At 56.9% G+C, this 14,260-nt stretch overlaps 2 protein-coding genes across 12 annotated transcripts; one reads left to right on the top strand and one right to left on the bottom strand.

Annotated features, from left to right (window-relative positions):
• Positions 1-1,716: 1,716 nt before the first annotated feature.
• On the top strand, positions 1,717-9,856 carry LOC114031039 (neutral amino acid transporter B(0)-like). Its single transcript, XM_027846041.1, has 8 exons — positions 1,717-2,267; positions 5,532-5,574; positions 5,675-5,722; positions 7,338-7,504; positions 7,662-7,895; positions 8,276-8,470; positions 8,722-8,856; positions 9,030-9,856. The coding sequence occupies exons 1-8, from the start codon at positions 1,732-1,734 to the stop codon at positions 9,268-9,270; spliced, it is 1,599 nt and encodes a 532-aa protein (XP_027701842.1). The 5' UTR covers positions 1,717-1,731; the 3' UTR covers positions 9,271-9,856.
• A 215-nt stretch (positions 9,857-10,071) lies between these two features.
• LOC114030918 (fukutin-related protein-like) lies at positions 10,072-14,252 on the bottom strand. Of its 11 annotated transcripts, none has more exons than XM_027845854.1 (3): positions 13,792-14,252; positions 11,959-13,449; positions 10,072-11,761 (listed from the first exon to the last, which is right to left on the bottom strand). In XM_027845854.1, the coding sequence occupies exon 3, from the start codon at positions 11,718-11,720 to the stop codon at positions 10,224-10,226; it is 1,497 nt and encodes a 498-aa protein (XP_027701655.1). In that variant the 5' UTR covers positions 11,721-11,761; positions 11,959-13,449; positions 13,792-14,252; the 3' UTR covers positions 10,072-10,223. The 11 variants fall into 11 exon arrangements, with proteins under 11 accessions (XP_027701655.1, XP_027701657.1, XP_027701658.1 ...); XM_027845856.1 differs by having other exon boundaries at positions 11,959-12,659; XM_027845857.1 differs by having other exon boundaries at positions 11,959-12,656.
• Positions 14,253-14,260: the final 8 nt, after the last annotated feature.

The raw sequence follows: 14,260 nt of genomic DNA, 5'->3' as shown, positions 1-14,260 counted from the left end.
TGATAAAAAGAATGTTCCCACAGACACCAAAATATTTATAGCAGCACTTTTGGTGATAGCAAAGAACTGGAAACAAAGTTGATTCCCACGGCCTGGGGAATGGCTGAACGAATTGTGGTTCGTTTATACGATGGAATATTATTGTGCAGCAAGAAATTAAAAAAATATGATGAGTACCAGGAATTATGAAGACCTAAATGAAGTGAAGCAAGTGGAGATGTCACAAAACAAAAGCAAACTTCTGTCCCCAAATCACCAAGAAGAGCTATGATGAAGACACCTCCCCCATTCCTCGGCAGAAGCTTGGATAGGTGTGTCCACTGGCATGGAATGACATGAATTGTTATATTTACAATTTTTATGGTATTCATCTGCTGTGCAGATTTTTTCTCTTTTAAAAATTCCTAGTTATATGGGATGGCTCTCTTGGAAGGGAGTAGGAGGGATACAGGGAATGTAAGTGATTTGTAAGAGCAAAAAAGATCGCTTCAATTCATCTCAATAAGAAAAAAAGGAATAGGAGCTCCTTGATGGTAGGGACTGTTTTTGCCTTTCGTTGTAACTCCAGTACTTAGCACAGAGCCTGGTACATAGGAAGCGCTTAATGAATGCTTGTTGACTGACTGAGGCCCAGAAAGGCCAAGCGACCTGCCTAAAGCCACAGAGGCATCCGGAAATTTGGACCCGGTCTTCCCACCTCCAAATCCAGCGTGGAAGGAACCAGGCCGATTTACCCTAGGCAGGGTTTCAGGAGTGTTCCTTGCCCCGCGGCCCTCAAGGTTGCCTCAGCTCGCTCTCCCCAGGACCCCTCGAGCCTCCCCAGCTCCATTCTCTCCAGCATCCTTCACGGCTCCCTAATGTCTCCTCTCCCCAGGACCCCCCGAGGCTGCCCAGGTCCGTTCTCTCCAGCATCCTTCACGGCTCCCTAATGTCTCCTCTCCCCACGACCCTCGAGGCTCCCCAACATCCCTTTCCCTAGAGTCTCGAGTGGCCCCCCTCGGCCCTTCCCCCCGCTTTGTCGGTTCCACGTGTGCAGGTGGAGAGGACCCTTGGACTGGGGAGCGGTTGGGGGCCGTTGCGGACCAGCTGGTGCTTCTGGCGGGAAAGCCTCCGGCTCTCGCCCCTCCACCTCCCCCGCCGAGCCCCCAGAAGCCCCGCCCCACGCATTGATTTCCTCTCCTCCTCCCTCCGCTCCAAGCCCAGAAGTCGAGTCCAGGCTCGGAGAGGGAGTGGGCGGGCGCCGGTCGCTCCTCGGCCAATCGGCGCCCCCCGGGCTCAGGGCCCCGCCCCACGCGAGTAGGGGCAGGCCTCCCGGGCGGGGCAGGGCCGTGGGCGGTCTCGTGTCCTCAGTTTAATCCCCTCGCTTCCGTTGGCCGGGCTCACAGACACGCCGAACGCCGGCTCCCGCGCCCTTGCCCGACGGTAGCCTTGCAGCGGCCGACGCGGGTCCCCCAGCACGGGCTGGCCGTCCAGGGGCCGAGGCTCTCCTCGGGACCCAAGCTCCCGCTGACCACAGGACGCCGAAGGACCCCGGCGCTGGGCTAGCGGAGCGCAAGAAGGGGACAGAAGGAGCCGCGAGGCGCCGACCCCGGAGAAGAAGCCCGCGAACTCCGGCGCCGGGCTCGCCTCTCCCGAGGGCTGAGCCGTCCGGCCTCGCTGACCTCCAAGGCTCTCCGGACCCCGCCGATCCCTCCTCGGCGCCCGGCCCCGAGAGAACCCCCGGGGGCAGAGATGGTGGCCGAGGGGGCCCCCAGCAGCCTCAAGCGGGGCGCGGCCAACGGCCCGGCAGCGGGTCCCGGCGCGGAGCCCCCCGGCGCGGAGCCCCCGGGCTGCGGCGGCCGCAGGGGGCGGCGGGTGCGCTCGTGCCTGCGCGCTAACCTGCTGGTGCTGCTGACCTTGGCCGGAGTGGTGGCCGGAGCGGCCGTGGGGCTGGCCGTGGCGCGCTGGGCGCCGCGCCTGAGCCCGGCGCACCGGGTGGCCTTCTCGTTCCCTGGAGAGCTGCTGCTGCGCCTGCTGCGCCTCATCATCCTGCCGCTGGTGGTGTGCAGCCTGGTGGGCGGCGCCGCCAGCCTGGACCCGGCCTCGCTCGGCCGCATGGGCGGCTGGGCGCTGCTCTTCTTCCTGCTTACCACGCTGCTGGCCTCGGCGCTGGGCGTCGGGCTGGCCTTCGCGCTGCGCCCCGGCGTGGGCACCAAGGCCCTGGAGGCGCAGGACGCGCAGCTGCCCCAGACCAAGGAGGTGCTCGACTCCTTCCTGGACCTCTTCAGGTACCCGGCCCACCGAGGGCTCCACGTGGTGCGGCCCGATGTCACGTGGTGCCCGGATGTGGGGCCACCCCCCCCCCCCATCTGTCCACTGGGTGAGCTGGCCGCCTCCTCCCCTTCCCCATCGGCCGGAGGTCGGCCGGAGGCAGTGGTCCTCAGTCCGGGGAGTTTGGCCGAGGGGAAGCAAGAAAAACCTAGCCCTCTCCCCCCCACCCCCACCCCCTCGGCGCCCAAGCCCCGTCCCGGCCATCAGCGGAGGATTGACGGACCAGACTGCGCTCCCTGCTCCATATCCCAGGCATCAGGCCGGGCCTCTCTTTGCCCTGTTTCCCGGTCCCAAGCCTCTTTTGTACTTTGCTTCTCTTTGGTGGGTTTTCTGATGCTTTCCACCTAGTGGGCGCCTTTGGGGAGGCAGGAGCTTTTGCCTCTAACCCACTTATATGGGGTAAACATGCCACTCTTGACTCCCAGTTAGCTCAGCTTCGGGGGACCCCGCCCCCAGCTTCCAGCTGAAAAGCCATGCCCATTCCCGTCTGGGGATCTGGGATTTTGAGTGGACAGCTGTGTCCAGATATGTTCCCTCCACCACCCCCGAGCTGATGATTCAGTATTTCTGTTTAGGGAAATGGAATGTTTGATTGGAACGATCTGAGACCATGAGCAATCCACTTAACCTTTCTGTGCCTCAGTTCTTCTGCTGTGAAGGGAAGAGCTCCCCCTCGAGGGGTCCCCTTTCTGTCCTGCATCTCCAGTCCGATTTGTAAGGAGAGGGAAGCCGAGGTTCGGTGGACAGTACCTTATGACTGTCAGCTATTGGCTGAGCCAGGGCCAATCAGGGCTAGCAATGGGGGGGAGCTCCCTATCTCCTGATCCCTAGCTTGGGGGGGATAGAGGTCGTACGGAAGAGGAGGGGGAGGGGGAGGAGTAGGAACAGCTCTCCAACTCTCCATCTGAGAGATGAAGAAACAGCCCCAGTGATTGTCCATAAGCCATAGCTTGTAAACTGCAGAGTTGGGATTTTTGTGTCCCCAGTTCGGTGTGCTCTCTCCTTCCGAGGTTCTCTCTGCTGGGTGGTGCAGCTGATAGAGGTCTGGACCTGGAGGCAGGAAATCCTACCTCAGACACTTCCTAGTTGTGTGCCCCTGGGCAAGTCACTTAACCCAACCTCTGTCTGCCCGGGTTTTCTTGGCATAGGAATAATAACTACACCTACATTTCAGCATTCGTTGTCAGGATCAAATGGCATAATATTTGTACTTATCCCCTTTCCTTTCTCTGCTGTTGAACTTTTGGGACTGGGGATGGGCCCTGATTTCTCTGGGGCTGTGTTTGCTGTTGTGTTTACTTTGCTCAGTCAGGAGTCAGTGGGATGGGCAGATTGGGTAGGCCACTTCCTCCCCTTCTCCCACCCTACGCCAGGACGGGGAGATAACCCTAAAGATGGAAGGAAACCTCTTGCAATCCTCAGATAAGCCTTAACCTGTTGAGGAAGAAAAGTGAATTCAGGCAGTGAAGTGAGCCTCTCACCCTGGGGGTTGACATACCTGCCTCCTGGGGCCAGGTGATGCACAGACAGGCCCAATTTTCACACCCACTGGCCATTGGCTAGTACCCTTTTTTACTCCATACATACACTCTACTCTCATACAGGCAGAGGATTAATACCCCGACACATAGACACTTGAACCTGGCAGGGTGGGCACTTTTTTTCCCTCAGGGACTCAGCTACTCGATCCAGCACACACTCACACACACACACACACACACACACTCTCTCTCTGTCTCTCCCTCCCTCCCCCCTCCCTCCCTCTCTCTCTCTCTCTCTCTCTGTCTCCCCCACACCCCTTTTGCTTCTCCAAACAACTCTTGTCCTGACAATACCACAGCTACCGCTTGGGGTGATTAACACTTGCAACCTCTTCAATGTCTGTTTGAGTAACCGTCTGTCAGAGAACAGGTGCTACAGAGAGAGGAGGATGACCCACAGGGTGAAAGGGTGCTTGGTTCCCCCCGCAACCTGTGTATACAGCCTAACCATCTGTCTCTGAGTGTGTCGAGGGAAGGGTTGTTTTTTTTCTCCTATATGTAGCTTGCTCTAGGCCTGTCTCTGTTGAGTTATAGAAACACAAGTCTGTGCAAAAGGCATGCTTTGAGTGTTTATATGTACACACATATGTATGTCTTTTGGAAGAAGGGTGGGTTTCCTCCCATAGACTTGAGGGGAGGGCAGGATATTACCAGGAGTCATGAAAATTAGGTTTGCAGATGACAAATTCTCAAGTACCCAGGGCGTGGCCTTTGCCTACAGCTGAATTGGGGGTTCCTCCCTTTCCAGCCAGGTTACAGTTAATCAAGAGCTTGCAGGAGGGGCCCTTTCCTCAGGAGGGGCTCCCTGAGGCCCAGTAGAGGGGAGGGAGCTGGTAGAAGGCACACAGGGAGCAGCAGAGGGGATTGGAACCCAGCTCCTCTGATTTGCAATCCAGTGTATCTCTCTATCCAGAAAGACTCCTGTTTGGGCCATGCTAATGAAGCTGGCACCCTGATACCTCTCTCCCCTCCCCTTCTCTACCACAGACCCCACGTCTCTCATGCTCAGTAACCACAGGCCCACCTGCCTTGCGGTATAGGGATGCCAGGATGTTCAGTTTGCCAGCTGGTGGAGAGGGCCGGGGTGGGGTGGCACGAGAGTATCCAGGGAGGCCTCCCCCACCCTGTCTCAGAGAAAGGCCTTCCCTCCCCCTAAATGGACCTCCACATCTCTTGGGCTGCAGGGGACCTCCTGAGAACTGGAAAGGTTTGGGGGAAGAGAGCTGAGAACACAGTTGTCCCAGATTCTCTCCCTTCTGCCCCCTCCCCACCTTCCTCCTTTCCCTCCAGGCCTGGCTCCAACATGGAAGTATGGATGGGTTCTCCCTTTTTCTTTGCTGCCCCCAATCCTGAAGCCCGTGCAGAGCAGGATGCCTCTAAGAATGCCACAGCCTCTAACAGGCCTGCCCTCCCTACAGCTTCCACCCCCATGGTCAGAGGGAAGTGCTCGTTCTCAGCCTTCCCTTGTGGCCTTTCCCACCTCCTTTCCACTGGTGTTAAGGGCTCAGAGTCACCTGGGGAGTGAGAGAGCCAGGGCCAGGCCTCCTGCCCCACCCCACAGCTGAGCAACTGGGCAGAGACCTCTGGAGGGGTGGAAGGACACAAGGGTCAGGCTGCATGGGGAGGAGAATTTCTCCTTTCACTTCATCTAGTATTTAACTGTGTCTTGTGTTTTTACAGGAATATCTTTCCTGATAACCTGGTGTCGGCGGCTTTCCGCTCTGTAAGTCTTACTTAAGGGTTGAGGGAATGGGAGGGGAGAAGGGCCCGGAGTGAGCCTCAGGAAATAACCCTTCTTTTCTCCCTCATTCCTTTCACTTCAGTATTCCACCGAGTACAAGCTGAACGAGACCAATATGACCACGTGGAAGGTAATTTGGGGGGCTACTGCAGGGACAGGATCTCTCCTCTCTCTCCTCCTTCCCTCCCTCCCCTTCCTCTTTCCTTCCTCTCTCTTTCTCTTCCCTCCCTCTTTCCTTCCTTCCTCTCTCTTTCCTCCCTTCTTCTCTGTCCTCCTTCCCTCTCCTTCTTCCCTCTCTCTTCTTCCTCCCTCTTTCCCCTTCCTCCTTCTCTCTCCTCCCTCTCTCTCCTCCCTTCCTCTCTCCTCCCTCCCTCTCTCTCTTCCCTCCCTCTCTCCTTCCTCTCTCTCCTCCCTCCCTCTTTCCCTCCTCCCTTCCCCTCTCTTTTCCTCCACCCTACCCTTCGGCTGACTTTCCCAGTTCTTTTCCCAGTTCTCCTCCTCCAGTTGGCCCTCGACTAACCTTCCTAGTAATTATGAGGGGAGCAGAGTGAGGCAATTGAGAAAAGGGTCGTTTGGAGGGGAGTTAATGGGAAAGAACCATGTGACTTCTTTTCTGACCCTTGGAATTGTAATAGTGAGCAGCAGGAAAGGCCGAGCAGTCAGTAGGGGAGGGTGGCAGCAGCAGGGGGCCATGACCAGCCTGGATCCGGGTTAAGTCACTTCCACAAGCAGTATCTCTTAAGGCAGCTCTGTCTATCTGGCTTGGGGGTGGGGGTGGGGCGGGAGGGTTTCTAGGCAGTTCTAGCCTTTCCCTAAGATGCCTTGCCCTGTCAGTGCCCCCACGGGCAGGCCCTGTGCGTCCTGTCCTGTCTCTAATCCCTCCTTTGACCTCAGCTAGAATAATCTTGTGCGTGGATCTGATGTGGCCACTCTCTATTGCCGCCCGAGTCAAGTGCAGCCTTCCACACGTGGCCCTCAAGGCTCTCTGCAGTCCGGCATAACTTCACGTTGTTCTTCTCTAGCCAAAGTGGACTCGTCTCTGCTCTTGCCTCAGGCCCCTTTCTTTGCCTGAACTTTTCCCCAAATGCATTTTCTGCTCCTCTTGGCCTGTTTCCAAGGTGGGGATATACAACCTCCCAGAGGCCATATCTAGCCCAAGCCCTTGTTTTGTGGATAAGGATGTTGGGACTCAGGAAGGTGAGTGATTTGTCCAAGGTCACACAGGTAGTGAGAGTCCAGAGTGGGATTTCAGCCCATGTCTTCTGACTCCAGAGTTGCTGTTCCTTCCACTGAACCCCAGTGAAAATTTCCACCCATCCTTCAAAATGTAACTAGAATATCTCCTTCTCCAGGGAGGCTTCTTAGATTTTTCCCCCATGGATCTCCTGTAGAACTTCATTTTCTCTCTCTAATGGAGTTCTCCTGTGGTGCACACTGGATTGTGGATTCTAAGATAGAGTTGGAGTGAGAAAGACTTGGATTTGCATGCTGCCCTAGACACTTAATAGATCTGTGACCCTGGGCAAGTCACTACACTTCTCTGAGACTCAGTTTCTTTATCTGTAAAATGGGGGTGATAATGGCATCTTCCTCATAGGGTTGTTTTTCCATAAAGCGCTCTATAAGCATAAGCTGTTATTTAAACTTCGGCCCTCTCCCGACAGTGTTCTACACTCAGTAGGCACCTAACACATCTCTTTGTTTTGTCTTGACTTTCCCTGACAAATGTCTCCTCCCTGTCCTAGGAACCCATTGGGAGGGAAGTGGAGGGGATGAACATTCTGGGGCTGGTGGTGTTTGCCATGGTGCTTGGGGTCGCCCTTCGTAAGATGGGGGCAGAAGGGGAGCTGCTCATCTGCTTTTTCAACTCCTTCAATGAGGCCACGATGATAATGGTGTCCTGGATCATGTGGTAGGTCCCCAGGGAGTGCAGCCTTCTGGAGACAGGGACCCTCCCTTGGGGAAGCTGGCTCAGGGGCAGGGGGGTGGACATCCTGAGGCTGCGAGGGTGGGCCAGTGGGCGGCCTGAGTCCCCAGTTGAGGCGGAGGCCTCTTCTCCCTCACCTCAGGTACGCTCCCGTGGGCATCATGTTCCTGATTGCGGGCAAGATTGTGGAGATGGAAGATGTGGGCCGGCTCTTTGCCAGTCTGGGCAAATATGTCTGCTGCTGCATCCTGGGACATATCATCCATGGGCTGCTGGTGCTGCCTCTCATCTACTTTCTGATCACTCGCAAGAACCCTTACCGCTTCCTGTGGGGGATTGTGCCGGCCTTGGCCACCGCCTTTGGGACCTCCTCCAGGTACTGTGCCTAGGGAGCTGCCTTAGGCCTGGCTTGGACTACTCCTTCAAAGCCACCCTTTGAACAGGAAAGGCCTCAGAGAGACTGGTCTAGCTTCCTGATGCCTCCCGGCTCTTGGCTTACCACGTACTCTGATAACCCAGAGCCCCCTCCCTTGAGCCCTGAATCTTCCCATTCAGTTTCTCCCATTTAGCATCTCGCCTGAACTTGAGTGGGTCACATCTTTTCAGGCCTCAGTCACCTCCTTCCTAAAATGAAGGGATTGGCCTGGACCTGTCTCCCTCTAGTGAATTCCCTGAATTGGGGGTGGGGTAGCTTGGAGTAGAATCAAGTCGGTTGCACTGACCCCGTCCCACCCTGGTATCCTTTATCATCTCCAGCTCAGCAACGCTCCCACTGATGATGGAGTGTGTGGAGGAGAAAAACGGTGTCTCCAAACACATCAGCCGTTTCATCCTCCCCATCGGAGCTACGGTGAACATGGATGGCGCTGCCCTCTTCCAGTGTGTGGCTGCCGTCTTCATTGCCCAGTTAAACAATGTGCCCCTCAGATTCATCCAAGTCATCACAATCCTGTGAGCGGGGAGATGGGGAGGCTGGGTGCCCAGCAGGGGTGGGGTGCGGAGGATGGCTGAGGGCAGGGGGGCAGGGGATCAAGGCAAAGAGATCTGGCATGTGGAGCCAATGTAGATCAGGGCAGACTGAGATACATTAAAATGATTCAGAATGGGGGCAGGAGAGGTACCATGGGTGGGATGGGAGTGTGGACCTGGGACAAGTTGGGACGGGGGTTCCCCCTGACCTGTGAACTCATTCCGTTTGGCAGCATCACTGCCACAGCCTCGAGTGTGGGTGCAGCCGGCATCCCGGCAGGGGGTGTGCTGACCCTGGCCATCATTCTGGAAGCCATCAGTTTGCCCACCAAAGATATGTCCTTCATCCTGGCCGTGGACTGGCTAGTGTGAGTACTCTGGGCTCCTCTTTCTCCTACTCCCAAACTCTCAGGCTGAGTGTATTACATGGTTAGGGCAGGCGTTCCTGACTTGGTGGGAATGAGCCATGGGCGGGCCAACCCAGCCTCCAGCTGGCTCTCATCCCTCTTCCTCTTTCCTCTCCCCTCCACCCTGTTCCCAGGGACCGCTTCTGCACCATCATCAACGTGGAAGGGGATGCCTTCGGAGCTGGCCTGCTTCAGTGCTATGTGGACCACAATGAGGCAGGCCTGGCGAGTCTGGGGCCTGAGCTGGCAGAGGTCAAAGATGATGCCTCTGTGGTCCCCCCATCCCCTGAGGCCGACCCCCTCATTCTCAAGACAGTCAAGTTGGGTGGCCCTGCTGGGGATGCAAACACCTGTGAGAAGGAGTCGGTCATGTAGAGCCCCCAGCTCTACCCCAAGAGGAGGCTCCAGAAAGACATAAGACGATACTTTTTGGAAGGGGGTTCCTTCCCCACACTCCAGTGGCACGGGTGCACTAGCCCTCCTTTTCTGGGCTACGGAAGCAGTTTGCTGCTGCTGGGGAGGGTCAGTTCAAACCCATGGCCTATCTCCCCCAGTCTCTGGGGAGTGGGGAATGTCCCCTTTGGGACCCTGACTGGTTGTATTCTGAAGGTAGCTTCGAGGGTCCAGAGAAAGGGCTGGACTGACAGATGGGCACTTACTTCTAGCTAACTTTTTGCTGCCTGGGGACCCCAAGTCGGACAGTTCGGCTCCCCTTGCTGACCAAAGTTCTTGGTGTCTTCTCCCACCTACCTCCACACCCTTTTCAGGCAAAGTGTGCGTGTTCTCTGTGCCCCGTCCTCAGGACACACTGTTCTGGCCCCTGGTCTTGGGCTGTCAGAGCCAGAGTGACAGCGGCATCTGAGAGCTGGGAGGAAGGGGGCAGAACTCTGGCCCCCAGCCTATTCCCTAGTGAGGTTGGGGAGGGGTGTGGTCCAAGCAATAAATGTGTGTCTAACCATTCTGAGGCTCGTGTGCTATCTTGGGGAGACCTATCAGAGGACAGAGCCTTCTGGGCCCTCTGGAGCTGGAGGGCAGGAAAGAGGGAAGAGCAAGGACTCGTGGCATGGGGTGGTAGGGAGTACCATTCCGAGGTCTTGAGCTGACCTCCAAGGCCACAGGAATTGGGGGAGAGTGCCACCTGGTGGTCAATGGGATCCATGAACCACATAGCACACAGTCTGGGCCGGCCCAGTAGCAGGGGGTCTTTTATTGCTACCCTTGCTGAGTGCCCCTCCCCATGACCCCCGGCGTTCCTGGACAGCCTCGATCTTCTCCATGCAGGACAGAGAGCTGGTCTGGCACCGAGCAGCCACCAACTCCCCAACGCGTCACCCGCTGCCCGTCAGGCTCCTGAGGGCTGGATTGGGGTATTCTGGGTTCTCGATGGCGCCGGGCCCGAACTTCAGCTCCAAGAAGCGGCGGTAGTTGTTGGGGGCCTGGGCCAAAAAGCCGGCAAACTGAAGCGGCACCAGCGGGTGGAGGAAGTGCTCGGGGAACTCCACGTCCTGGCGGTGGTCGAGCCACGTGTCCTTGGTCATGACGCCGTTCCGGGGGTAGAAGGGCCACAGGTCCACGTGGAGGTGGTTGGTCTCGCTGTACTGAACCCGGAAGAAGTCTCCCTCCACAGCTTTCTCCCACACGAAACCTCGCTCGTCCACCACCGAGCCCACCTCAGCCCCCCGCAGCTGTTCACAGTTGGCCACGTCCTCGAGGTAGATGCCCAGGTCGACGTCATAGTCCCAAGGGATGATGTCACCGTGCCGCGCCGCTCCCAGCAGGCTCCCCCCTTCCAGCCAATAGCGCACCCGGGCAGCCTCGAGGACGCCGATGACGTGCCGGGCGGTCTCGCGGAGGGCCTGCAGGCAGCAGGGGGGCGTCCAGCGGCCCTCGTAGAGGTAGGAAGGAGTGTCGCCTACCACCGTGTCGAAGCACCTGGCCGTCTCCTTGCCACAGCCGAACCACTCCTGCCTCCCGCCCTCCCAGCTGACCAGCCGCACGCCCAGCGTCCGCAGCAGTGCGTCGCGCCGGGCACGGCCTTCCTTCTCGGCCTTCCAGCGGGCGTGGGCTGTGGCCAAGGGAGGCTGCCGGGCAGGGGCAAAGGGCAGGTCTAGGAGGCGCACAGACCAGCCTCGGACTGAGGTCTGAAGGAAGAGGCTAGTGCTCATGGGCCGGGCGAGGGGTGCGGAGAGGTTAAAGAGATCCCGCGTCCTGACCACCACCACTACCTCTCCATCCAGGGCATCACAGAAGGGAGGGTCGGGGGCTGGTCCGTAGCTGGCTGTCCACTCACGCAGATTCACCTCCAGCGCCAGGCAGTGGGGGGGGTTTGCTGTTGCCACGGGTGCAGCCACCAGTCGGGCATGGGTGTTTTTCAGCTCCTCTGCCATGCGCTGGAGCTGCCCAGGGGACTCTGCCCTCGTACCATCAGGCACCAGGGCCACAAACTCCGTGTCCACATAAGTTTCTGGCTGGGAAGCAGCAGCTGGCCGATCGAGGGAAGGCTGAAGCAGGGCCAGCCGGACGTTAGGAATGGCAGGCAGGGCTAAGGGCGGGTAGGGGAGAGTGTCAGCGGCCACAACGATGGGCTGGGTGGGATCATGGTGCAGGAAGGAGGCCACCACCTCGGGCACAGCGTTGTCAAAGGCTTCAAATTCCCGGATGAGCACGGTGACCCGAGAGTCTGGGGCCGAGTGCGGAAGTCGGGGGAGCCGGACTGCCCGGCCCCCCCGCCGGCGCTGCTGCTGGAGCCGCGACACATAGAAGAAGACAAGGAGGTTGAGGGTAATGGCGGCCGCCAGTGCGACCTGGCATCGGGTAAGACGCATCTGGCTTTTGGAAGTGGGGCTGGCCCCAGGATTCTGGCAGCCTGTGTGGGTTTGGGAGGTGGGGAAAGGCAGGGAGGCGTTGAGGCTTACACCCCCAAGACATCCCCTCCTCCTCCACTCCCTCCCTCCCTTCTCCACAATGTATAGCACCCCCCTGCACTGACTTCCACCCTCCCACTTCCCTTCTTGAAGAGAGAAGGGGCCTAACATTGAGAGCTGGAAGGACCCTGAAGCTCACCTAGTCCAAACTCCTCATTTTACAGAGGAAGAAACTGAGGCTTGAGAGGGTGATTACGATTAGTTCATGGTGCCTTCCAATTCTTCTGTTCCCACTATACGCACTCCCTGTTCCACTCGACACTTCTTTCTGTCCTGGTGATAAACAGCTCAGGCAGCTTCTGCTGAACCAACTGAAGACCTTGTCTCTTGAAGAGGACAAATCCTTCTCCAGACCCCCTCCACCCCCCCTCCCCCACCTGGGCTCAGCCTGGACCATCACAGAGCAGAGGGGCTGGGAGCTGTCTCACACCATCTCATACTTGGACCATCACACACATAGGAAACCTGCTTTTTTCTGTCTCTACTCTGCCTTCAAACAGATCTGCTTTGAGTCCCACACATGCTAGGACTTCAGTTTTCCTATCTGTGGGATACGGGGTCAACCCTGCTTCTCTACTCAGACTGAGTGCTGCCCCCTTTCTCTCTCTCCACTCTGGAAGAGCCCCAAGTTCCCCTCAAGGAAGCTGTGGGGCCTGCATCTCCCACCTTCCCTGGCCTTAGGCTCTGGGGCTAAGGCCCCTAGGGTCTAAGAGAATGACTCAGTGCTCACCCTAAGCCCTAGGGGCAGCACTTCTGAGAAAGCAGTGAATGGAACCAGTGGGCAGTAAGAGTCCAAGTCTGGATGATGCAGGGTAAGCCTCAAGTTTCCATGTAAGACTGCTGAAAGGAAAGGGCTTAGCTCAGAAGTGTTCTGTAACCTTGAAACATCATGGAAATTTGAGTTGCTGTTCCATTAGACTCTTGTCTCACTGGAACTGGATTCAGGTGGACAGGAGGTACTCAATAAATACTTGGACCTAAAGGAGGGTCTGTATCATTGTTGGCAACCTGGGCTCCCCTCTACCCCGTGCCCTCCGTGTCCAAGACCAGACTGGTCCTAACAGGTTAAGCTAGCGCAAGGAAGCTTTCCACTTCCTGTCTTTCTTCTCCCCAGCAACCCCCCCCCCAAAAAAAACCCAAAACCTAACCAAACCAAACAACCTCCTTTCCAGACCTTGAGTTCTATCAAGCCTGGTTAGTCAGGGACATGGGCGTTTAAAAGCCTCATAGAAGGATGCAGCACCATACAGTGGCAAGCTCACTGACTATGGGGCCTGAGTTCAAATCTTCCCAATAACCCATTGTACTCCTCTGGCCTCAGGCTCCTCAGCTGTAAAGGGAGGGAGGCTGGGTTTGGAGGTCCCCTCTGGCCCTAATAACAGTATCCTATGACCACTGAGTCCAACCCTGTCATTTTACTGATAAGGAGACTGAGGCATAGGAAGGGAAGGATTCTGGGCAAAGCTGTAAGAGCAGTGGGCAGCAGCCTCTCTTCTGTGAACAGCCTATAGACATAAAGGTTTGCCCCCATTGGGAGCAAGGCCCTGGGCTGGGTGCAGGGGGGGGTGGGGTGGCAGGAGGAACCCTGAGAAGGATAAGGCATAGTCCTCATTCTCTCTGGAAGTTCAGTCTAGGAGGGAGACAAGACAGACACAGATAACTACTATACCAGTATATTGCTGGTTCGAGAAGGGATATTAGACGTCATCTCCAAGGCCCTGGTTGCAATCCTAGCTCTGACCCTGACTTCCTGTGTGCCCTTACGAAAAGTCCCTTCCTTTCTCTGGGCCTCAGTTTCCCCATCTGTAAATGGGATGTTCTGGTTCTCTGCTGGTCTAGGATTCTGAGAAATGAGTGTGGGCATCTGGGTGGAAGGGGAGTGACCCACCCTAGGTCCCATTCCATCCCAGTTTCTATTCTAGCCCAGTAGGCAATCTCAAAGCCCCCCAAGGTAGGGGGCCCTAGAGCTTACCTTTTTAGGAGAGAGGTATATAGAAATCCCCAAGGCTGATTGCTTTTCCTGCTGAGGGGTTAGGGAGGGAAAAAAGGTTGAATTAGATTTGGCTTTGGGACCCCTTTCAGGGGACTGGCATCTCACCAAATGGCATAGCTGCACAGCTTTGACACCTCCCCCTCCTCAGTGGTATATCCCAGTGAAAGGTAGAGCTGTCCCTTTGAAACGGGCAGGACTGCTTGTCTTCCTTTCTCAAGGAGGGACAGTGAATGGGGGAGGGGAATGAGTTGGCCTCTCCTTAAAAGGGGTGGAGTAACCACTGGCACCTTGGAACTCCTTCCCCCTGCATCTGTCTAGATTTAGGAAAGGGGTGAGTGAAAAAGAGGCAGCCTTATGTTCAGCAACCATAGCAACCTGCCTCCCTCCTCCCAACTGCAAACCCATAAGTTCCCATCAAGCACGGCATCCCATCCCCGGGTAGGTATGG

The sequence above is a fragment of the Vombatus ursinus genome, unplaced genomic scaffold (assembly GCF_900497805.2).
Source record: "Vombatus ursinus unplaced genomic scaffold, bare-nosed wombat genome assembly UNPS02015030.1, whole genome shotgun sequence".
In the NCBI taxonomy this organism is placed as follows: domain Eukaryota; kingdom Metazoa; phylum Chordata; class Mammalia; order Diprotodontia; family Vombatidae; genus Vombatus; species Vombatus ursinus.
The sequence above is the reverse complement of the archived record's forward strand: the minus strand, read 5'-3'. Positions and strand labels throughout refer to the sequence as shown.

Coding starts and splice junctions, on each gene's coding strand:
- LOC114031039 (XM_027846041.1), top strand. CDS start 1,732: ATGGTGGCCGAGGGGGCCCCCAGCAGCCTCAAGCGGGGCGCGGCCAAC. Junction 5,723..7,337: donor CCAATATGACCACGTGGAAG/GTAATTTGGGGG, acceptor TCCCTGTCCTAG/GAACCCATTGGGAGGGAAGT. Junction 7,896..8,275: donor GCCTTTGGGACCTCCTCCAG/GTACTGTGCCTA, acceptor TATCATCTCCAG/CTCAGCAACGCTCCCACTGA.
- LOC114030918 (XM_027845854.1), bottom strand. CDS start 11,720: ATGCGTCTTACCCGATGCCAGGTCGCACTGGCGGCCGCCATTACCCTC.